This window comes from Phaethon aethereus (assembly GCF_964289735.1).
Source record: "Phaethon aethereus genome assembly, chromosome: 1".
Lineage (NCBI taxonomy): Eukaryota > Metazoa > Chordata > Aves > Phaethontiformes > Phaethontidae > Phaethon > Phaethon aethereus.
The window spans coordinates 164,366,505-164,392,274 of NC_138575.1; the positions used below are offsets into that span (position 1 = coordinate 164,366,505).

The following is a 25,770-nucleotide window of genomic DNA, read 5'->3' on the forward strand; positions in this document are numbered from 1 at the left end:
AAAGCATTCCTTACTTCTGTGAATAAATGATAACATCTATTCATGTTTACAAGGGTATAAAGCTATACATAATACACGTACATCTTAGATAGGTTTCCAGGTCACATAAAGATATATTCATAGTAATCACTGTTAGTATTTTTGTCGGTACCATCATCTCTATTAAGATATTCCACATGCAGCATTTTCAAATACCAGATTTCATTGTTTCCATTTAAAACAGAATGTTTTGAAATCGTGGCAGGGCTACCTTATAAGACACACATTTCTGTCTTTCGGAGGCAAAGACAAACAGATCAGTTACTGAACAGTAAAGGTCAAAGCATAAATCAATCATTTCACTAATAAGTTATCTTCAAGCAATAGCTGTATAAGGAATAGAAAAACGTTTAGCTTGGTATTCTCTGCACAGATATTTCAAAAAGAAAAGGCTCAGGATGACATCCTGGTTCCCATCAGTCCTCTGAGGATAGAGCTTTAAGGTGCAGGATAGCTCAGAGCTAAGCGCTGTAACAGGCAGGTGCTAGGCTAGCCAGCAAAATAATTACACGTACTGTATGCTGTCAGTTGGAAGGAATCGTATTTGTAGTATTAGCAAACAAATTTCCTGTCTGTTCATCTGTCTTCATGAAGACATTTCCTGTCTTCATCATCCGTTGAAGATGTAGAATACCTCTCTTTTTCCAGCCTTCTGGTGGTTTATATTCTTTCTTCTTAAATATTTTGACCATAGGGCTATGCTAGGTATACCTGTCCTTTCACCTCTGGACTCACTGCTGGTCCTGAGGAGATGCAATGGTTGTTTCTCCTTTTCTGTTGTTTTTACCTGTACATATTTTTGTTTGCCTGGTTGTCTGTTTGTTTGGTTTTCAGTATATGTTTTGTACACCCACATACTGACATTCTGCGTATGCAGTCACAACTCTTTATATCACATGAAGTAAATACTGATTGTAATAGTTAATTCTATCAGAGACTATCCTTATCATTCAAATGCTATTAGTTAGCAACAGCTGCCACTTTCCAGTACCTGTGATATCAGAACACATTCCTGGAGGACAAATAATGTGTCAGCTGGAGAGGAGGAAGAAAGAGTAAAAGCCAGAAGTTGCCACAAAATGAATTTGCAATTTATTAAGTGCATGTGCTGTTAAGCAATACCCTTCTATCTCTTCTGAAAGTCAGGAGCAAAGCTGGCTGTTGGAAATCATGCACATGCCAGGAGAAAGCAGCATAAAATCTCTCTCCAGCCCAAAAGACAGCGTTGTCTTGCCTTTATGGAGAAGACATAGTGTTAAGAGGGGGAATAAGCAGCTACCACTGAGCTGACCTGTGGTTCACTTTTGTTAGGTATGACATGAGGATAACATTGGTTTTCCAGTTCTGTATAGAAATATGGTAAATGCATTTGGCAACTGAAACAAAATTTCTAATAGAGAAATGTATTTGAAGTCCTTACGTACAGAACCTATACTCAGGAGCTTCTGCTTAACAGCTAAGAAGTGCTGCAACATACGCTGAAGTTTCATATTAATTATTTACAGTTAGCTCACTACAGAATTGTGCCTTGGACAGGATTTACTAGCTAAAATCAAAACTCATCCAGACCTAGTGAAAGAATATATTTATTTCTTAATTTTGGAGAGAATTTGAGGAAATCAAGGATGAGTATTTATTTACTGGTTTAGAGATATATTGGGCATCTTAATCACCCGTGAGATACAGAAAGTGGAGTGGTCAATGCAGTAATGGTACTAATGGAAACAATTTTAGAGCCAGCCAACCTTAAATGTTTTGATGAATACTGAATTTAGGAAGGCCACAAGTCTACTGCAATTTGGTAACAAACCTGAAGAAAAAGGCTTGCTTTGTTTGATAAATAACTGGGGTTCAATAATCCACTTTAGCTGTGGGAAGCTGGCATGAAGATACACAGCAGAAATTTGATACGAGAGCACTGTTGTTTTGAAAGATCAATGATGAGAGGAGGTTATGGCAGAATTTCAGCAGTGTAATTAGTTATGTTAGTAGCATATCCCAAAGAAGCTTGTGTCAGATAAAGAATGGGTGTTCTTTTCAAATGAATCATCTATTAATCACCTGGAAGAAGGGGTAAACAGCACATTAATTAAATTTGTAGGTGATTCCAAAATGGGAGGTGCTGCAACAACTTATACAGAGGTAAGACAAAAAGCCTGTACTGACTGAAAATAAAAATTGACAGTCAGTACTGATGTAGGTTCTATCGAGAAAAATATAAGCGAATGTTTCTAAGATAAATAAGAAAAAATTCAACACGAAAACCTGGGGAAAAATTATCTGAGGGTAAAAAACATAATGTGAATTTGTAACACAGTGTTGCAGCGAGGAAAAAAATAATCAGTTTCATTTCATAGGGCAAAGGACATTGCAAACCAGAAACCCCTCCTGTGGCAACATGGTGCACTCACTGAATATTGTGTATAGGTCTGGACACTTCTACACCAAAAACCTTAACTGAAAGAAATTTACCAAAAAGTAATAAAAAGTGAATATGAGAGAATATTAAACTCATAAGAGAAAAGAAAAATAATTGTTCCTTACAGAAAAAGCTTGTAACAATGAAAATCAAGAAAACCTATGAATTTCTCTAAAAACTCTATGGCATTAACATCAAGAAAGGTGAGGTTATATCTAAGGATCCGAAACAATGCAGATGAAATGCAACCCTTGTTCCATTTGCAATTTTGTCACTACCAAATTATGTGACCTCAGGAAAGTCAGATTGCCTTTATGTGCCTCGGTTTATTCATCATCTTTATAAGTATATGGATATTATAAGAACATTTTCTTATAGAAGAAGTTGCAAGACTCTAAGTTTCCTTACAGAAGTTTAAAAAGAAGTTTAAAGAAGACTTTAACTAACCAATCTTGATCTAAATTATTAAAAAAAAAACAAGAGAAAATATAAATACTAAAATGAAAATACGTGGGGTGAAAAAATATGCCTGAGATACTTTCACATACAGAAGAACTGTCAAGATCTGGATAGGTAAAACTACTTGAAAGAATGAGTTAGTATCCTTGTGGTTCAAAGGTTTAGGGGTATGTGATTTACATTCTCATTTAACACCTGTGATTCCCATCTCTGTCATTCTGGGACAGCGATCCTGTGCATATTCATTCGCCTATGAATAATATGTATGAAGTCTTTCTATGTGGCTAAAGAGAATTATGTACTTGGTTGAAATATGGTAATGCAGGACAACTCTGCAAAATCTGACAACAAGTTTTCTTTTCAGCAAAGTGTCTTGAGTCTAATTACAGAAATGTCTGAAGCAGATGTGTATTTGAAAACAAGTCGTGTCATTCAGAGAATGAATATGCAATTCATAATTGTCTTTTTTGCTAAAGGATGGAGTGGGGGAGAGTATTTTTCAGACCATGTTAATTTATTTACTGAGTTCTACTTGCTAAATCAGTTTTCAGCCTTTCTTTACATCTTACCTAAGAAGAGATGTCAACATTAACAGGAAGGCCTGACAATCCATAAGCATGTTCTATATTCAACAGTTAAAATATGACAGATAGATTGACACCAGCATAAGAAAAAGTTCTGTTTATTAATTATCTGTGCGACTAATCTCAGTATCATGTTTTCACACGGCGTGTTGCCTTAGAAGTGCTCTACTCTCTAGGTATTTCTAAAGCATTCCCCAAATTCCTTCCCAAATGGCACTGAACTCTTTGGAAACAAAACCATATTATTTTCTTTCCCTTAGTTATACAAACTAGGATCATTACTACAAACTTTGAGCTGCCCTGGTTTGCTTAATAATTAAGTTGGCAAACACAGAGAAATGAGACTTATTTGGAAGATAACTTCTCTCCAAGAAGGAACAGCATAGTAATGTATAGATGGTAAAGATTCAGGGATAGAAAAGCTGTCATCCACCTTTATTATTTAATGAACAAATAACACTATTATCTTATAAGAAAATGTGGGCTGTTTCCATTGTAAAGCACAATACGTCTAGGTAAAACCTAGATCTATTTCCTAAAGAGACTCCAGGTCAATGCCCCAGCACTATATAAATGTGATACTCCATTAACTCACACATGTTTTGCAAACAGAAGCTGAGAAACCTTTTAGCTGCTACCGAACTTGCTGCACTTGTTCATAGATGGTCTATTAGCGAATTTGATAGTGCGCTGTTTCTCTGGGTAGTCTAATAAAGTCTTTTAAATAGACTAAGTGGTAAGGCATTGGTGGGAGCAGGGTCTCGCCCTTTCCGAGGAGTTTGAAATCTGCATTGGTACTTTGGTGTTTTTATGTCACAGCTGAACATAAGGAAACAGCCAAGCGCTAAGTTATTGAGTTCCTCCTTGTCAAAATTTCCACCTCCTAATTTTGTTACTCTCTTTACAGTATTTTGTTCTTACCTCTTACTTGCCATACTACATGGCCCGACCATTGAATTTTCACCTCTCTTTCTCTTTCTATCCCTTCCTCCCTTTTCTTTTATCTGAAAAAAACACAGAACATTTTTGCTGCTTTAACAAGCTAAATCAGTTGAGTTGGTTTAAAGTTGGCTGATGGTATGCTGACCATTACAGTAAGGTGACCTTGTGGTTGATCCTGAACTTCAACATCTAAAATTCTTGAACAATATGAGTTTAACTATAACCAGCCTAAACATGTTCATCATACTAGTGAAGGAAATTTCAAGTGAGAAGGATATGTAAGGTCTGAGTAGCAAAAGGAGATTTTTAAATAGACAGAAGGAAGGAACCCACACCTAGGGACACTGGGGTCCTGTATACAAGTTGTATGCATGGAAAACAAAGGTCACTCATTCAAACAAGACTAACTTCAGGCAGTACCTTTGAAATCTTTGCAAGCAGAACTAATTTAATTTTTTTCTTTTTCATTCGCAATTTATTGTTAATTTATTTTTAATATTTTGATCTAAAAATGTACTTGCTGCAAAGATGCCTTGTTTTGCTCTTCTATCTGTGCACCCTATAGCCATCAGAAAATTATCTTGCCACCTGTATGTCTAGCAATGGTACAACACTTAGAATGCAAGGTTGATATTCATCTTACGTTAAAAAAAAAAAAAAAGAAAAATTTTCTGTAAGCCACAAGCAAAAACACTGAACAAGCAACGAACAGGAAATAACACACGGCCACAGTATTAGCTTTTTAATTTCACTTGGGCATGAACAGCATCACACAAACTCACAAGCAATATTATCACCTGAGTCTCAGTTTGAGACCTGCCAATAAAATGCCCGGGGATACCTTCTTTTACATACCTATAGCTCTGCATTAGGGATTCATGAATCATCCCCATAGACGGTCACAGGGTCTGTGCTTTTTCCTCCTAGTGCTGTATTTAGCTTTATTCCAGAGATTACATAAAAAGCCTCTCACATCACTCTTAGTCCTCACTTAAATATGGATTATAGTTTTCCGAGGTATGCTTAAAGTAGTAAAAATAAATAAATATATGATATAAATATAATAATATAATATATAAATAAATAAATACAATATAGATTATCAATAAGGATATTGTCAGTCTGCATAGTAACACATTTTCTATTTAGGTGATTTTTAAAAAGCAGCATTAGAGAAACAAATTAAAGAGATTAAGATCTTTAGAAATGTTAGTCAAACCAAGTATCTGCTATTTTTTTTATGCTGTGCAGATTTTGTTTCCTTTCAAGTTGTGCATTTGAAGGCCAGACACTCCTTGCGTTCTGAAGTCTCTTTTGAGTTGAAGAGGAAAAGCAGGTGCCAGGAAGATGGCAGATTTACGTACTACATAATACTCAACAACAACAAAAAATTCCTGCTGGTAAACAATCTTTAGGTAAGCAGCCTTCCTCTCCTGCTCATACCTTTACATCACTTACCAGATCCTGCAACCTTTGACAAATAAATCTGTTGACTGCAATGGCGATAAAGCCCCGTGGATTGCCCGGTGAGAGTCCTTTGCTGAGGTGGCCTTCCCCGGGTGACCGGGTTTCAATGCTTAATGGGACTAACGCCACCAAAAAAGTACAGTCAGTTCTCCTCTGCTCTCCTCTCACATCCGCATTGCTCTTCTTCCATGAACCTCTTTAGAAACAGATGAACAAAACCATTTCCTCCTCGGCACACCGCTACAACAGTGATAAAGTTTTAGTAAGCAACCTACCGATGCGTAAGTAGAAAACCAGATGACGCTAGAGAAACACATCTCTCAGCAATGTAACTACATAAATCACGAGTGTAGCCCAGGTGAAGGTGAGGATAAGGAGTTTTATTTCAAAGAGCTTTTTTAAAAATGGCAAGCACAACATTGCTTTGTCTTCCTGCATTTTATTTTATGCATTAGGTGAAAATGCAATTAATCCCCATGCAAAGGCCTGGCATTAAGCCTGTGTATATTTAGGTCCAGCACAGACTTATCCCTGGGCTAAGAACTGAACAGGGATTTTTCTAGTTTTATGTACTGTCATGGATTTCAGTGCATATGAAAGAAAGCAGTTCAAAAAACCAGTCACATTAAGGAAGAGAATGTAGGAAGATAAGATGCCAGAAAATCCAAATAAATCCCTATGCTTTTAGGCTTCCCTGTGAACAGTTAAGCACTATATTATCCTGGCAAGAATAGTACTGTATCTCTGGCTCTGTTCTTAGAATTGGTTAATTATTACTTTGAACTAACACTAATATTTTTTTCCTTTTCAAGAAGTATGTAAAATCAGAGAAAAATAGAATTCAGGTACACTCAGACTCCTGAGACCAGCAGTACCTTCCTTCCACAAGGAGCATTATTAAAGGGCCATTTGAAAACTTTTTCCTGTTTCTCTTTCACTTTCCAAAGCCTCTGATATTTTTCATGGTATTTTACTCTGGCATAAAAAGAAGTATTGCATAGGTACGTATGTATAGGTATCACAAGGGTATGCAGATTTAATAAGGCAGGTCCTGATCCAATTATTACCTCTATACAGAGATTGCAGAATCACAGAATCATTAAGGTTGGAAAAGACCTTCGAGATCATCAAGTCCAACTGTCAACCCAACACCACCATGCCCAGTAAACCATGTCCTGAAGTGCCACACCTACAAGTTTTTTGAATACTTCCAGTGATGGTGACTCCACCACTTCCATGGGTAGCCTATTCCAAAGCCTGAGCGCTCTTTCAGTAAAGAAATTTTTCCTAATATCTAGTCTAAACCTCCCCTGGAGCAATTTGAGGCCATTTCCTCTTGTTCTGTCTCTAGTTAGTTGGGAGAAGAGGCCAACACCCTCATCGCCACAACCCCCTTTCAGGTAGTTGTAGAGAGTGATAAGGTCTCCCCTCAGTCTCCTCTTCTCCAGACTAAACCCCAGTTCCCTCAGCCGCTCCTCATAAGACTTGTGCTCCAGACCCCTCACCAGCTTCGTTGCCCTTCTCTGGACATGCTCCAGCACCTCAACATCCTTCTTGTAGTGAGGGGCCCAAAACTGAACACAGGATTCAAGGTGTGGCCTCACCAGTGCCGAGTACAGGGGCACAATCACTTCCCTACTTCTGCTGGCCACACTAGTTCTGATACAGGCCAGGACGCTGTTGGCCTTCTTGGCCACCTGGGCACACTGCCGGCTCCTGTTCAGCCGGCTGCCAACCAGCACCCCCATTGCATGACACTGAAACTGCTAAAAATACTAAAGATGTGCCCATAGCTATTCAAGGAGTGTGATACTGTGACTATAAAATGTGAGGGGAAGAAAAGTCTGTTGTAGGGTAATTTCTAGTATAAGATCTGTATAAATTCTTAATTTAAATTTCCTTAATGATCACTTGATATTTAACATCTCATTTTTATTTAACAGAGAAGCTGTCATGTAGGGATCCTTAGCCTGCAAGGTATTTTATTTTATCCCTATCTTTAATTGTGTTACTATACAACTTGCTTGAGAAGCTAGACTCTGGCAGTGGACAGCTGAAAAAAATATCACACACTAAAATAACTTCAGCTTGGACACAAGGCTCCACAGAATACTGTTTGTTTCAGTCCACCCATTGGCATTTGAAGATATATCTATGCCCAGTGTAAAGAGTATAAGATAGACATGGTTTGATTGATATTTAAATAGTACAACTGCGTATGTGCTAAATAATATCTTTAAGTCAATAGAATGAACAAAATAAAGCTGAATCTTTACAATGTCTTAATAATTGGTATTGATATAATGATGGCTATACCAAAACATAAGAAGAGTGGTTAAGGAGGAATGTGTTGGAGGGCTCCATTTATTAATGACATTTCGAGAACAAATCCCAGGAAGCATCCTAGAGACACGGATGAGTGACACTTGGTATACCACAGTAGCCTATTTGGAAAACTGTTACTAGCATCATGTCACTCAACTCTCCATTTCTGCTCCCCTACCTCCAACCTGTTCTCATAGCACTGTGATTTTTCAAACATGGCACTTCAAGCTCCACACTGGCACAGGAAAATGCCACATGTGGTATAGGGTGCACAACTGGGGAGTAGTTAAGAAGGTTGTTTGATTTAGCAGCACCTTGCCTTCATCTAAAATGTCCCCGTTTCTGTGGATCACACTGCTTGAAGAGTCTAAAAAGTAAACTCCAAGAATGGTCGGATTCTGAATTAATGTGGCAAAACTGGACCAAGTAGGATGTGGTAATGTAATGAAACATGGAATTTTCACTGGTTCAAGTTTCTAGCTATATAGAAACAAACAAAAAGAATCTCTCCTTTTGATATGCAGTTAGATGAGAATGATCAAGCCTGTACACCTTTACCTAAATTTAAAATCTAATGTGTGAATAAGCAAATCACAAGTTTTAAGAGCTGAATACCAACACACTTACAAGCACACACCGGCCTTTTAAAATATCAGATCGTGTATGTTTTGGTATCAAAATAGGAAGCTGAATCTCAAAGATAGACTACATATAGGAAAAAGATGGCTTCTGGGCATCGCACTAAAAAAAAGACTAACTTCACAGCTGTAGCTCTCCACTAGCTGTAGCTCTCTTCAGTAGGCAGCAGATCCCAGCTGGGTTTGGGTAGAGCCCAAAACCAACCCTGAGATGTCTGAGACTCTGGGATCCACTCCTCATAGCCTAGAAGCATCTTCAGCTCATGGCCAGTATTAAAACTTCATTAGGCACCAGAGAAGATGAGACAGATTCCCCCTGCAAGTTAATTAATGAGAGCTTAAATTAATATGTTATTTATTTGTAGGAGTGCCAGGAAAGTTATGGAGACATATACAGTAGTAGACACCAAAAAAAACATTACTTTTCTGGGAGTGTTTGAGATTTGCTTGTAAAGTTGATCAACATGTTAACATCAAAAACTTGTAAAACTTAAAAATGCAGTGCTGACGCTTTTCACAAATTCATAGAATTTCACTGTGCCATAAAATATACTATTGCAAAAAAAGTTTATAATAATTTGTTTCCTCATTTTTAAATGCAAATGTTGGATTTTTCAGTTGAAAATAACCCTTAGCATTAATTTGAAATTCTTCAAAATACTTGAGTTTACTGAAATTCGAAATTAAATCTGTATAGCATTTTGTTGACATGAAATACGTACTTCAACTTCAAATCTTGCTTTTTGGTTTGTGCATTGATTGAAACAAAGTGTTTTCTTCAAGCAATTTCTTCCAGCTTTTGAAAATTAAACAACCCAAACAGTCATTTGCTTAGTCTTAGAAAATAGCAAATTTCCTAGTCTGTATTCCATCACATGCAAGCTTGTCATATTTTTCTCCTCTAGAGATTTTATATGCTCCAAAAACTATTTCACATCAAGTGGAGATCACCTTGTCTTCCAGTGGTTACTCCAAGGTGCTATCAAACTTTGATCCAACTTCTACACCACAACTATGTATAAATTGATGCCTGCCTTAAACTGCACACCCCTATGAAAATGCTTCAACGTGAGGACAAGGCAAAAGCAGATATCAACAGAATTTATTTCCTCAGTGCAGTTTTAGTACCTGTGTAATCAAGTTGCTTTTATTGGAGTAAAAATTAAATCACATACGTTGTACCCACTCACTGAAGTTAGCACTCAGCAGCTACCTCCTGTTGCCTTTTCTTGGCCATAATCTTGCTGAGATTTCATTGACTGAAAATGTCCTACGTTACTGAAATGAGTTGTTTTCACCTCCTTCCTGCTTCACATATGTCTAATGTTTTCACTACAAGTGTAGCTCTTCAAGAGCCAGGACAGCCTTTTAGCTGTGTGTTGATAAATTTTCTAACTAAGAAATACCAAATGGCTTCTAGAAGCTCCCATGATACCGCAAAAAAGTATCAATTCACAGTAAACAATTTCACCTAAGAATGTTAAATTAATAACCTGCCATATATTAAAGAAGATATATTTCAGGCCTTAAGGTTTGTTGTTCATTTTATTAAAATTCTTAGTATATCTTTAAAGCACACTTCAATTAGTAATGCTGTCCACCATCTGTCTCTCCACTAATACGAAGACTATCTTCCACAAGAGCTGCATCAAATGATCCACCTAAGATTGCTCCTGTAAGATATATACTGTCCTTTACATTATTGTATTCATAATAGACAGCTCATGGTGCAGTGCAGTATTTTTGGTCCTACCGCTCTCTCTCCCTTTCCCAGTTAATCTCCTGCTTGATACATTGCCCTTACAATATCACTGCTCTTAATGATAGGTAACCGACCTGCACATTGCTGAAACATTCAGCTGATGTTTCAGTGGTATATCATTCTGAAGGCATAGAGCACACAGGTTACAACTAGAAGAAAATGAAAGAGTTTATTCTGATAAAGCTTGTAAATGAATCTATACATATCCCAGAGTAAAGTGAGCATGTGATTCATATACAAAAAAGACATTAAACAAAACCATTTCAGTATAACTTGGAAAAGATGGGCAAGTTGAAAATAAAGATCCCAATTTATGGAAATATCTCAAGAAGTGAGAGAGTGTGAACTCTATCAGTAATATTCAGAAAAAGAATCCATAAAAAATTTACGGGGAATCAGTAAAATTTAGTGTTCCAATATATTAAGGAAAATTGGAACATTTCCATAATCTAGGTGCCTCTATCTATTAAGCCATGTTTTAAGTCCCAAGATTTCAGAAATTATACCTGCATGTTCTTGAACAGTACCAACAAGCAAGAAATATTGCAGTATGGATCATCTAGGAGAGTTTGTATCTTGGTGATCTGATTTCGTCTGTAGCAGTCTGCGGCAGGAACTGCTCTTGTTATGGTGGTGTCACATCTAACAACAGTTGCACTGCAGGCATGGTGTTATGCCAGCCCACACCGCATTTGTCAGCCCTCACCAGCATCGAGTGGGGCTGCCCACACAGAGAGCGACTGCTACTCCTTTCTACCAGCACCTACGAGCAGATAGACTGCACTATGGGAGTGTCGGCAGCATATGCTTATTTTCATCTCTCAGCTATGGGTATAGAATGAGAGCTAATATATAGCAAGCAGGGAAGACTTCAGAAGCAACACCTCTGTGCTACATCTTTCCTACGCTTTTCCTGAAGATTTGGTAGCTCTGATTTATATATGGAATTTTTTACAATTATCATGAAGTATAGCAAAAATGGACTTTAATATCCCTGGTTTTCAACTATCCCTAAAAGTATTCTTGTGGCACATAGGCATATAGTTCCATTCCCACCCTAAAGGATCTATCTTACTGCTAAAAGTGGCATTCCTACAACACTCCTCTCAGAAAAAGAGCCACTTCCTTATTTTCATGGAAAAACAGAGAACAGATGTAAAAAGAAAAAAGGAAACTTTAGAATCATAGAATCATAGAACAGTTTGGGTTAGAAGGGACCTTTAAAGGTCATCTAGTCCAACCCCCCTGCGTGACTAGGGACATCTTCAACAACATCAGGTTGCTCAGAGCCCCGTCCAACCTGACCTTCAATGTTGCCAGGGATGGGGTATCTGCCACCTCTCTGTGAAACCTGTGCCAGTGTTTCACCACCCTCATTGTCAAAAACGTCTTCCTTAGATCTAGCCAAAATCTACCCTCTCTCAGTTTAAAACCATTACCCCTTGTCCTATCACAACAGGCCCTGATAAAAAAGACAACAATGCCTGTGTATTACAGTCAAAAAATTACATCTAAACATAGTATTTCTGCATTTAATGAGGGTTGAGGACAAAAAATGAGAAATTATAAGGCTATAGTTCCTGTTATACAGGTTGCTGACACTATGTATGAATACCCTTGGTTTGTAGCTTGGTTTTTGTATACAGTCCCTATTTTTCATTCTTACAGCATAATTTTGTCCTTGCTATGTGTCAGGTGAGCACCTACCATCAGAGTAGAATCAGGTATGGGTAACAGAGCCTCTGACGGCTGATTGTCAGAAGACTGATGTCTTTCATCAGTGCTATGGACTTGAGGTTGAGTCCTTTATTAATCCTGTTCTTGTTCATATGCATATGAAGCATCTTTAATCACAGGATTTTTAGTATTTATAAATAGTAATTTTACTTACGGATTAGTATTTTTAAGGCTTTGACACTAAGTTCAGAAAACAATTTCTATCATAAAATATTAAAAACATACACTATTCAGAGCTTCAGCAAAGATTAAACGTCATTTGAATTCAACAAGACAAGAGTTTTTTTCAACCAGCATAAGACAATAACTGACCACCATAGTGTTTACTTGCCTCAATATTTTTAAGGTCTTTTTCCCTCACAAAATACTACAGAAAAAAACAGAGGATGACTTTTGTAAAAGAAGCAGGTAGGGCAAAAAGAGAGCCTCAAGAGTGTTTTAGATGTTTCACTTCTATATCATGTTCCTCAGGGTGGAATTTATCTGAACAAATGTGTAAGTCCACAGTATAGGCATCTATGTCTGAACTAAACACCCTCTCTAATCAATATAGAGAAATAAGCCCTTCAGGGAGAGATTTTTCCTGACCAATTTGAGGTATAGACTTTAGACCAGCATAACTTGGACCTATTGTTCCCTACTGACTACCTGCAGGGGTATCTTACACCATACACATCTAATACTCAGCAAAGCATATTCTGCTTTCTGTTTCACAGGAAAAACAGCAGATCCCTGTCCTCTCAAAGCCTGTTTGGATTTGGCTATACCTGGACAACATTCTTTCTAACGAGATTCATTTGTCAGGTCCTGTCTGCCTGTTCCAGCACAGGGTAGCAGCTTGTCCTTTGCTTTGCAGCTTCACAACCCTGATGCAGCTGGGTAGAAGATGACACGCTCCACTGACCAGCTGCATTTAGCGAACGAAGTTGCGGAAGAGCAGAGAGAACAAGTGCATTTCCAGCTGCAGGGAGCATGCGGAAGACACCAGTTCCCACAGCTCTGTCTTTCAGTACAGGACTTGACCAGGTTACAGGATTTTGCAGACCTGTCTGGAAACTGTTCTTAGTGCTGGGTCAACCCTTCCTTTCCAAATATTGTAGGCTTGCCACCTTTCCTCTTTTGGTTAATTTGTAAGAAACAATTTATTCTGACCTAATGTAATTCACAAATTTTGACATAATATGTGAAACTGATAAACAGTAATCTCAGCACAAATCTTACACGATTAGACCTGTAAAATCATTTGTAGGCAATAGAGATACCTCTTAGGCTATTATCAACCCCAATAGGATTTGGATCAGGTGTAGAATATTTTATTTTCAAATTAGTGTTCCTGTCAAACATAAGGTAAGGGATCTTTTATCAAGAATCTCTGTAAAGTTTAGAAGCTTGTGCTAGATGTCCAACGAAGGCTTGCAAGCAGTTACATACTACAAGCTAGCATATGTTACCTTTTTTTAAGGCTTCTAACTGCTCTAAGCCCTGTATTTTGGTAAGTGCAGAAGTTATGTAGTGTGTTAAAACAGTAGATGAATTATATGGCAACTGTGGTCCTGCTAACACTGTTACAGCTGAACAGCTGTGGAGTTTTAAAAATCCACTTGTCCTGCAATGGATTTTGCATTTGATGGAAAGCAGATTGCAAATCAACACTGAAATCTTGTAACACAAAGAAAAGAAAAAAAAGAAGAAAGAAGAAAGAAGAAAGAAGAAAGAAGAAAGAAGAAAGAAGAAAGAAGAAGGAAGAAGAAGAAGGGAAGGGGAAGGGGAAGGGGAAGGGGAAGGGGAAGGGGAAGGGGAAGGGGAAGGGGAAGGGAAGGGGAAGGGGAAGGGGAAGGGGAAGGGGAAGGGGAAGGGGAAGGGGAAGGGGAAGGGGAAGGGGAAGGGAAGGGGAAGGGGAAGGGGAAGGGGAAGGGGAAGGGGAAGGGGAAGGGGAAGGGGAAGGGGAAGGGGAAGGGGAAGGGGAAGGGAAGGGGAAGGGAAGGGAAGGAAAGGGAAGGAAAGGGAAGGAAAGGAAGGAAAGGGAAGGAAAGGGAAGGAAAGGGAAGGAAAGGGAAGGAAAGGGAAGGAAAGGGAAGGAAAGGAAAGGAAAGGAAAGGAAAGGAAAGGAAAGGAAGAAAGGAAAGAAAGGAAAGAAAGGAAAGGAAAGGAAAGGAAAGGAAAAGGAAAGAAAGGAAAGGAAAGGAAAGGAAAGGAAAGGAAAGGAAAGGAAAGGAAAGGAAAGGAAAGGAAAGGAGAAAGGAAAGGAAGGAAGCGCCACACACTCACCAGAACTAAAATCCCGAAATACCTGTAGCCCAGCTTTCGTATGGTGGAGCTATGTTCTAGCGCAGACCTGGCAGCACAAGAATAATATGAGTAGTTGCATGCATTATACAGATTATGCTATATCTATTTGACTTTTCCACACTCCTTAGAAGACTCCTGCCTCCAGGAGAGGTCTATGGAAAAGGCAGACCTTTCTGATTCCCTGCTTCCAAAAACCAGGGAAACAAACCAAAAATCTTCCTGTGCAAACTGTGCCCTTTCACATTCAGTGTAAGCAAAGCATGAAAAAAATTCCCTGCTGAACATCCATCCTTCATCCGCTGACCATGCCAGCACCAGTGTGCAAGTGGGGTTCTGTGCTGCTGCACTCCCCCTCCTCTGCAGAAGTCCATGGAGGTCAGTGCAGCTCCAGGCATGAGCTGGGGCCCGAGCTGGGCTAGCAGGCTGGGCAGAAAGGGTGGGAGGAAGGGAGAGCAGAGGGCTATTGACTTGCATTGGCCACACACCTGAACCTCAATGTATTCTGATTTCCAGCATCTCCCTTATTTTATTTTCAATGCGTTTTTTGCCAAGTTTAATGAGATAGTTATACCTGGCTGCAAGAGTCCATGTCATTGAAGAGTTCTTAGTTGGACAGCAGCTTCATAAAACACATTTTTTGTCAGCTCTAATATCAAGGAAAGATTCACAAACACTATTTTTCTCCAAGTTCTTTCATAAATTGTGCAAGAAAATAAAAGGGAATACAGGGTTTCTGTATTATTTTGGGGGATTATCTTTGAAACTTTCTTTTCTGCCCTGTAATTTACACGGCTACCGCTGTTAATGACTGTAAGAAATGCAAGCAGTGCTAATGGGTATGGATCACTGTTCTCCTAGACTGTAAAAAAAAGGAGCATGGGGAATGATGACCCTGTAAGACAGATCAATGCAGCTGCAGATTGGTTCTTATGCTATTCAGGTTATTTTCCTTAAATGGCATCATGCCTCGCATTCTGCTGAAGGCTATCCATATCCATTCAAGTTCATGACAGCTATTCTTAGACATTCTTTCATTTTTTAACACCATTACCAAGACTACTACTGTACTTTTTTTTAATGAGAATGAGGAGACAGTGTCTCTTTTATCAGGTTCAGATCTATTTAGCTTAAATTAAAATTATTTGCTCTGATTTTCCTATAGTTATTCAAAGGATTAGTGAGAAAATGTCACTGAACAGCTACTTGTCTCCTAATTAACATTCATGACAAAACCTTCCGGTAGGGCTGGTTTCGGCTGCTGATGGAGCAATACTTAAAAGAAATTGGCTTGTCTGTGAAACAGCTGCTCAGCGATGCCACTATGCAAGGAAATCAGTGATAATAAGATGATACTATTACAGCTACACTGGGAGCATAACATACTTTAAGCTTCTTTGAGGTATGCAGTGGGGGTCCAAGAATTGGAGAACAATTCTTGTCTGTTGCTAGGAACAAGAAAAAGCTGGTCTCTACATGTCTGCTTATTTGGATTAGTCCTACCCAAAGCCTTGAGGAAAAACAAAAATCCCTATCTGCTGGAACTCTTCACTTCCTGTGTGTTTCCTGTCTGCTGGAAAGTTTTTTTGCTCCTTTTACTAGTTTTTGGAAGGATTTGTGAGTCCCATTGCTGAAACAGATATTGCATTCTTTGCTAGAAACATTAAGCAAGTACTGTTTCAAAGGAATTTTTCTCATTTCAAGGCTTGCTTTCTTGGGCAAGATTCTCAGGAGAACATTCCTTAAATCCTCATGCACCCATTAGTGAAATTGCAGATATTCATTTTTTTGAAATGACCATCCAGTATGGCAATGCAATGGCAAATACGCAGATGTGGGCAATACAGATGTAAAAAACTGCAGATAAAGCTCAGACGAGAAGCAGTTGGCAGCTTGTCTTATATCGTGTAGTGATTCACACTAATTCACAGTAATTGTCTAGAATATGGAAACCAAATGAAAAATACTATCGGCAGACCTTAGGCATCTTTGAACCTCTTATGAGGAATAAAACACTTAGGAAAAAAATAATCTAGAAGAATGGAGCAGTTAAAAGTCCCAACACAGTGACAGCCCCTTAGAAATGTGGAGGACAAATTAATAAGATATTAGTAAGATTGCACAGGGCTTTAGGATGCAAGAACTGGCTGCCAGTTAAAAGAAAGGTATATTTTTTTGGTGTTCATTTCAGGTTCCAAAATGCTTAATAGTTTCTAAAGTTCTCTGTTACGATTTTCATAATTAGCTGCTTCTGCTTATAGTTTTTACAGAAATTAGTTCTTGTAGATTTGGAAAGTACTGCACTTCAGGTAAACTGAAATGTAAAACTGACATAGAAATGATGTAGACACATGGCCAGCAGCCTGAGGGAGGTGAACTGGCACTGGTAAGGTCACGTTTGGGGTGCAGGGTCCAAGTCTGGGCTCCCCAGTACAAGAGAGATATGGACATACTGGTACAAGTCCAGCAAAGGGCAGTAAGATGATAAAGGGACTGGATCACCTCCCACATGAGCAGAGCCCAAGAGAGCTGGAACTGTTCAGCCTGGAGAAGAGAAAGCTCAGAGGAATCTCATCAATATGTATGAATGTCTGGTGAGGGAACTAAAGAAGATGGAGCCAGGCTTTTCACAACGGAGCCCAGTGACAGAACAAGAAGCAGTGGGCACAAATGAAAAAAATAGAAAATTCCATCTAAACACAAGAAAACACATTTTTACTGTGAGGATGGTCAAACACTGGCACAAGTTGCCCACAGAGGCTCTGGAGTCTCCATCCATGGAGATATTCAAAACCCAACTGCACATGGTCCTGGGAGACCTGCGGTAGCTGACCCAGCTTTGAGTGGGGAGGGGTTGACCAGGCCATCTCCAGAGATGCCTTCGCATCTCAGCCACGCTTTGATTCTGTGATGCTGTTTAGGAATGTGTGTCTGACCAGAGGCTAAAGAGACAATGTTTAAGTTACAGCAGACTGAGTTTCCTTGTAGATTAGATCATGAATAGGAATCTGGGGCAAAATCCTGAAAAAGAAAACAGACCTCAAATTAACTCTCAAAATTGAAATCATAAAATCATTCCATCTATGGTATGGATGTGGGACAGAAAAGCAAATATGACAAGAAAGGCAAGACATATGAAAGTCAGATCATAATTCAACAAGAGTTCACATACCCCTAGAAAGTCTTATGTTGCAAAGATTAGCATTACCCTAAGATATGCCTGGTACAGCAGAAAAAAATTGCAAAAATCTACAAGACCTTCCATGTCCCTTTCAAGAGTTTGCAAAATGATAAAAACACCTGCACGATCAAAGAGGTTGGCAGCAACACTAGTTTAAATTAACTCCTCATGGGAACAACGCTAATATACTCTCTCAACTTTACTTTAAATGTTCATATATTCTGTTATTGCTGCTCTTGATTAACATGTCCTGTGCACAACATCATCACAACTGACTGTTATTTGTTTTATTATTTGTGGTGTGCTAGCATCAAATGGCAGAATCATGTATCAGAACTCCCTTGTGCAATCAAAGCACCAAATTAAAACAAAAAAAGATGATTCTTCAAGAGTTAAAACATTGACGTTATCTAACAATCCAGTATTTGCTTTACACCAAAAAGCGACTTAAACTGCAACAAATCTAGCTGGTTTTATATGAAAGACAGCCTGTTAGGTGAATATATTTTTTCATTAATGTATTTGCCCTTCTAGAAAGATTAAGCAGTTTTTCCATAGAAGTGAACAACTTTTGAATAGTTTTAGAATAGCACTAAAATACTGAAAGTATACACAAAGTTCAATTGCTCTTAGATAAGACTTTACATTACAAATTCCCTTTAACACATCAATGATAAACCAGAAGAAACCAATTAGTCTTTTAATCCAACTTCCTGTGGAGCAGATCCATAAGAATCCCGGAATGCAGTATTTACAACAGGTCAGTAACTTTCAGCCATACACCTTCCCGTCAGTATTAAGACACAGAATTTCAGGCTACTGAGAAAGCCATAATATGCTTAAGTTGACTGCAATATAAAAAGGCTTCAAGTTGCCAGAGAACTAGTAAGGTACTATCTGAGCTCTGTGGTCAATGAGCCCAGTGTTTTTAGGAAACTGCACTGCTCACTGAACACCAGTGATCATCTTGGTTTCCTTCCAGAAGAAGAGAAAAGCCCTGTACATGCCATAGATGGTTTCAAACGTCTGTTCTGCTTGCATGCCCATCTTGTAACACTGTACACAACTTCTGGATTTTTTTTTTTTAGGTCCTTCGAAGCCAAGTAAAATTTTGAAAGTCCACTACACAAAAATTTCCAACTTAACATTAAAAAGAGAAGCAATCACAATGCAGAGCACTGCACAGCCATCCGCACCGCAGTCCTTCCAAGGATTAAGGACACTTTTAAAATTATATTAGCATCTGATCTGCTGCTGGGGACTCTTCTCCAGCTCATCCTCATATTATATAGTTTCCATTCCCTCCATTTATAATTCATCTTCCCTTCTGTGTCTTATTGAAAGAATCAATATTAGGAAAAAAAAATCTTTAATTGGATAACAAGAATGATACAGAACTACCCTAGGAAGTTAGAGACATCTTCACTTTTTTCTGAATGCGACTTCAGAGTTTCCAAGTAAGCTTCCAACTTCAGGGACAACCTTTCCACCATTCTACATGTGCGCATATGCCCCATGACCTGGGTTAGCCAGCTTTACTGCACCTGCTTGCAGTCTTTCTACTTACATGCAGGGATGCAGCTCTGCAGCCCCCTTTGCAATGCCAATTTATACCTCTCAGTGCCAGACCCTTTCCAATTTACACATATGCAGAAATGCTCAGGGAGACACTTTCAACACAAATACAGATTTCATATTTAGATAAAGCCATGACTGAGTATTCTGAAGGTCTTTTACGCATATCTAGTCTGCAGTTTATGAGAAAATCTCAGTACAGTGTGACTTGTAAATACGGACACAACCATAAAAACTACTTAATGTTCATTATTAAAGACAAGCGTTTAGCAAATTGTGACACTGAGCCCTTGATCTTACAAAGATCTTACAAAGGCCGAGAACCAGAAGAGATCGGAGTACTGATTAGAAACAAATAAAAACCCCAAACTGTCCTTGTCAGTTCTTTCTAGGTATAAAAGACACGTTCGATACTGCTTCACTGGTTTGCATGACAATCCCTCTCAAATGCAACTGAGGCTTTAGCGATTGGAAGCCAGAAGAGAGACTCTGTACATCACAAGAAAATCATGCAGGAAAAAACCCTACAGCCTTAAGGCTGCAAAAAGGCAGACTACAAAAGAACTGCTTTGCAATAACAAAACTTAAGAAAGATCCACAGTTCATCTTGCAACAGTAAACGCAACTGCAAATCTAAATTTTGCATTTGAAACTAGGAGTCAAAAATTATAAACCTCTCTATGCATATCTAATCTCTTTTTTCAACATTAGCCAAGCCTGCAGGCACTTAACAGGCTGATTCTTGATGTCATTGTAATTAAAGGCAATACTCACAAGGCTGATAAGCATACCAGCTGTAAGTTAACCCTTATCTTAGCCAAACTGACAACCGCAATTGTGATATCTAATCATAAAGAAAAGAGCATTGGAATTTAGTATGGATAACTGACTTTTAAATCCCATAACCTTGAAAGTAAGTAAATTATATCCAGCCTACCGTCAAACTTCTTGTGCCGGGATACAAAAGTGGTGCGTACAAAGTGACTTGTCTCCTCCACTAAGTTTTCAAACTCCAGTTTGCTCTGTTGACTTAACTTGTCCTCCATTTCTGAGGTGCAACATGTATATTCCTGAGGGCAGATTCTCAAATGTTCCCCTGGAATCACAAGAAAAAAGGAATTAGAAATATTTGAATACAGATAGAAATGTGTCAGAACCAAGTATTCATTATGTCTCTTCAGCTAAGGAAAATGGGGTATCCAAAGACCTCTTTAAAGCTTGACTACTTGATTGGGAACACTTTGAATCTGTATCAACAATTTTGCCATAGTTGGGCATTCCTCACACAGGAGGGGAGACATGCTTTGCAGAGTTGTTGTGATACTTCAAAATGCAGAACTGTCGTATGCCAAAAGTGATTCCTCACGCTGAAGAAACCTTCCTCACAAACAGACATATATTTAAAAATTCAAAGTAATTGCTTGCTTTCTGTTTCTATTCAAAACGCCTGGAGAAATACCTAGTGAGATGACCTGTTACAAGTCATTGGAGCTGTCTTGCTGTCAAAACCTAAAAACCAGAAATTATGTATTTCCGTAGATAGATCCCACTTGCCCAAATGCACCAAAACATTCTCCCCTTCTACCCTTCCTTCCCCTCGCTTGAGTAAGTGTATTTTAATGCCTGTGTTTGGGTGCTACATGGTTTCTGGGGCAGCGTTTCTTGTCAGACCAAGCAAGTGCTCTGCTGCATAGGAGAAAGCAATGAAGAGTTTAATTAATGCTTATGTTATACGGAAATGCAATGTAAAAGGTAATGAAAGCCTCTTATTTAATTCAATAGATTTATCTCTTGAAGCACTGTGCCAGTTCTTCTGACAATATTGCTTTCTTTGGTATAATTTGCAAGTTGAAACCAATTCTTTAGCTCATGAAATTAAAATGGTCTGTTATTACATGAAATGTGAATTTCCAATTGACACTGTACTATGGGTGTCAGAAACATTTAGCTCAGTTTGTACAAAGGCAGGAAATTCTAACATTCCCTCTTGAGAAATAAAAAGAATGATCTGCCTCTATGATTAAAGTTACTTGTAAGGCAATGAAAACATTTAGCTTTCTGTACACCGAATCCTGATTAAAAATCCCTCTGCAAATCTCTTAAAGGTGCAAATAAAATGATATACAAAGCCCAAGGGTTAAATAAATACTGGGGACCTGATTCTCATTTAAATCAAGCCTTCTTTCCACCACTGCTGAGCCATAAACAAGATTTAAATGCAATGTATACCTACTTTAGGGCTACTTTTCACCGTTCTTATTATGTAGTGAGGAGAATCAGGCCCTAAGGTTTATGCTTCCCAGGGGTATAATACATTTAGCTGCTGCATCATTTTGAAAACAGCATCAAAAAGAGGTTTGCACATGCTTAGAATAAACATTGTCTTGAGTTTTCTCTCCCTTATTCAAATTTTTGTTTCAGTTTTTGAATTAAACCTTTTAATTTGAAATTTAGTCATTCCTCAACCCTGACCCACCACTCCCATCTTAAATTGTTTTTTCTGCAAGAGTTCATAGTATATGAACTATAATGCCATGAGATTCCTTTTAGCAGTCTCAAGACTTTTTAAAAGCTCACAGCTATACATCTTCAGCAAGGATCATTTCATTACTATCAGTTACTGTGCAGCAATACTACCTACAAGTCCCAGTCATGTCCAAAAGCACCATGATATAAAACATTGTATAAACCTGGAAAAAGACATACCCCATGACCATCAAAATATTGTAAGGATTGTTTGCCCTGTCTACTACACCCCCCCAACACAACAAATTAATTCCTCTCCAGTCTCAAAATCACGCATCTAAGCCATAAACAACACATGCAGGGACTGGTGAGCCAGCTGCTGTCAAACATAAATGATAGTGGCACACTAATGGTTGCCTTAGCCTCTACATTGCTGTCACGTTAAGCTGAAACTATTCAACAGGTACCAGGTGACTGCGGAGGCACCATAACGACACAATAAGAATTATTTTAGTAACAGTAATGTTCCGAGTTTTTATTAGATGTCAGGAAGACAAGGAAAGCTGAAATATTGTGTCAATAGAAGTAGTGCCAAGTGCTTGATTAAATAAAAAAAATACCTCATCCATAACGCCTGTAACGCCCTTCCTTGAGCAAACCCATGGTCTTTTGCTCATTGGAAAGTACTGGGTAGACCTACAATCTCAGTTCCAGCCACAGTGGTAGTTTACGCTTTCTATAATGATAATGTCCCGTAGTGCTGTTTCACTCAAGAATTTTTATAAAATTCAGTTTTCTTTCCTCTGTTCATGTCAAGGTTGTTGGGTTTTTTTTTTTTCTCTTTTATCTGGCTCTGTTTTTCAGGATTGAGAGACTATCAACTGAACTAATGCTGATCATCAAGGCACTGTACTTAGTGATTAACAGCCATGGGTCTAGATTTTTAAGACATTACATTATGCTAAGTCTTATAACAAATTAAAGCATATTGAACTCAGTATAGCAGTCATTTTTGTGGCGATATTAATTTTTCTTTCGATTATTTATTTACGGTCTTACTTTCTCTTTGCTACAAAAATGACTTCCCACGTTGGCTGCTACAAACTCATTCAGAGTCCTACTGCACTTATTTCTTATACATGTATTTTCATTAAGTTTCTTCTTTTTAATTCACTGGATCTTCATTCATTCATGAGGCTCTTGACTGCTGAAATACGAAACTCACGTTTATCAGAAATGCTCACTTCTACACTACCTTATTGCTTTCCTTTCCTAACGATGTATCTTTCTAAATCATCTATACTAACTACTCGTCTTCAACACAAAAACTTTGCTAAACTATAATCAGCTTTTTTAAAATAGCATTTCTAGTTCTTCTCTCCTCCCCTGCCTTATACTCCTTGTATTTTGGTAGAAAGAATTAATAATGTAAATATTGTGCTATTCTTCATATTCTGCTTCAGGATGTTTTTCCTCCTCCTCTTTTCCACACTGGAGGCACAGGTCAGCTTATAGTTAAAGCAAAAGCATTTTCCACTGCTCTGTGCCAATGGAGTGTTTGTAGGCCTACAAGGTTCAATTACACTTCGCAAAGATAAAGTCTTTCGGAATTATGGCTCATAAGCCCTAGCATGTTTGTACTGACCACAACTGGCTGCAGTCTCCAAACGCTCACAACTGAACAAAAACTTGGGCCCTTTCCTAGGAATGGCAAATGGAAACTCTCTGACAAACAGTCATTTCTGTAAGCTTAACCTTAATTTACTTTTTAAAAGCAGCAATTACCATTTTGTGTTTGTTCTTATTAAACCTCCAACTCATGATAGAATCACCAGTTCACTCCTTGGATGAAAAAGGTGGACATGATTTTCTCAAATTAAAATAGTTTTTTTTGTTGTGTGTTGTTTGTTGTGTGTTTTTTTGTTATTTTAATTAAGGGGTGTGTGCTTTATTCTGGACTTTTTTTGCTGCTTCTGTGCAAATGTGTGATGTAACAGGCTGCTTGGACTGGGAATAACTGCAGGCTATATTTGATTTTGCTTCCTCTATTTCCCTGAACAGGATCATTTACCTTTTGCATTTTGTAATATATTGTTCTATTACTCTAAAAGGAGTTTAATCACTGATTTGTGTATTTACACACCTTAAGTATTTTGCTAGCTGAAAATGTGCTTACAGCTAATGTACCAATTCTTGCCCTGGGAAACTCAATATGGTCTACATTCTTATGCTAATTTTAGCAAAGATATTTATGGCACAAGTGGCATTGGATATAACTGACTAGTTTTTCCTTGTTGCAAATGGTGTCTCCCCAGACAAGTTTGACAGAATGTAGTTACACTGCACCAGCATTTTCCCAGACTAAACAAGTATTAACTCAGCAGTTCCCAGCGACCTACCACAACTCTTCTAACGACCATTTCCAGCTGAAGATGCTGACCTACATCTATCTCCTCATGTGTCTTATGTTATATAAATCAAATCAATTGCCTACTACAAATTCAGCTACCAGTATTCAATTTCAGTTTTATTACAGCTGTAATCTCACACCTGCCTTCACATGATCTAAATTGGCAAGTTTTACAGTTGAATTTGGCAATCCTGTTCGCATGTTGTTTTGAAGTGTGATAAAACAATTTCTAAAGCACTTGTTCTATATTCAGATATATTGCAGTTTGGTGTCCCCATAACATGCTACAAACTTCACAAGAGTCTTTACAATGTTGTAACTTACAACTCTCAATAAATGCTCCTACTGTGTATCAGAACTGATTTGAGCACGGCAACTACTTGCAGAAGTTACAATCTGAGGGAGCAGTAAACCCTGTGGAATATAACATTACCCTTAACAATTCCACTGCCAGATTTCCTGAATACTTGATGAAAGCATTGGTTACATTATCAGAACTGGAAGCATTATCATGTAAAATATTTTACATCAGCCAGAGTTTTTTATGAGTCATATTGCAAGTTTAACAATTTCAGAAACAATTCTTTCTGAGGCAGTCAATATTTTATAGTTTCTATCCTAAACATAAATTAAAAAAACCGATACTGTTCTGTTGACAGAATGGTGGGACTAACTGTATGACTGGTGAGAATAGAAACATACTGTCATGACACTGCTTCATAAAAACAGCAATTAATACATGTTAATAAACAAAAGGGGTAAATTCAAGGTGTGCTTTCAAACTTGATCACTCTGTATTCATTAACAGAACCTAAAGGAAGAGAAGATAGCTCTGCATCCTTCATCCTGCAGATTAGATTAATGTGACTGGGCTTTGTCATTAACCACATTCTTTAAAATCAGAAATACCTGCTCCAGACCTGCTCATATTCAGCCATTTGTGGACAAACTGGTGTAATTTAATAACAGTATGAGGACAAGTGCAAAGTCCTGCACCTGGGACAGCATAACCAAAGAGCCCAGTACAGGCTAGGATCTGTGTGGTTGGGGAGAGGCCTTGCTGAATGGACTTGGACTCCTCGTGGACAACAGGCTGACCATGAGTCAGCAGTGCACCATGGCAGCAGCAAAGGCACATCAGATACTGGGCTGCATTTGCAGGAGCTTTACTAGCACAGATAGAGGCATGATCATCCCACTCTACTCAGTGTTTGTCAGGCTGCACCTGGAGTACTATGTCCCGTTCTAGTCCCCATAATTCAAGGAAGATGCAGACAGACTGGAAAGGGTCCAAAGGAGGGCCATGAATATGACCAAAGGGCTGGAGAACCAGCCCTGTGAAGAAAGACTGAAGAAGTTAGGTCTTTTCTCCCTCGAGAAGAGAAGGCTCAGGGGGGACCTCATTACACCATTCCAGTACTTAAAGGGCAGCTATAAAGAGGACAGAAACTCTCTCTTCACAAGGAGCCTCATGGAGGAG

At 38.4% G+C, this 25,770-nt stretch overlaps 1 protein-coding gene across 1 annotated transcript in view; it reads right to left on the reverse strand.

The window, feature by feature from the left end:
* GPC6 (glypican 6) overlaps positions 1-25,770 on the reverse strand; it is a gene marked incomplete at its 3' end in the record, with an annotated part of 805,049 nt that overhangs the window by 533,727 nt on the left and 245,552 nt on the right. Inside the window, exon 2 of the mRNA XM_082013968.1 lies at positions 20,352-20,510. Within this exon, the coding sequence (XP_081870094.1) occupies positions 20,352-20,510 (159 nt within the window). The remainder of the gene's footprint in view (positions 1-20,351; positions 20,511-25,770) is intronic.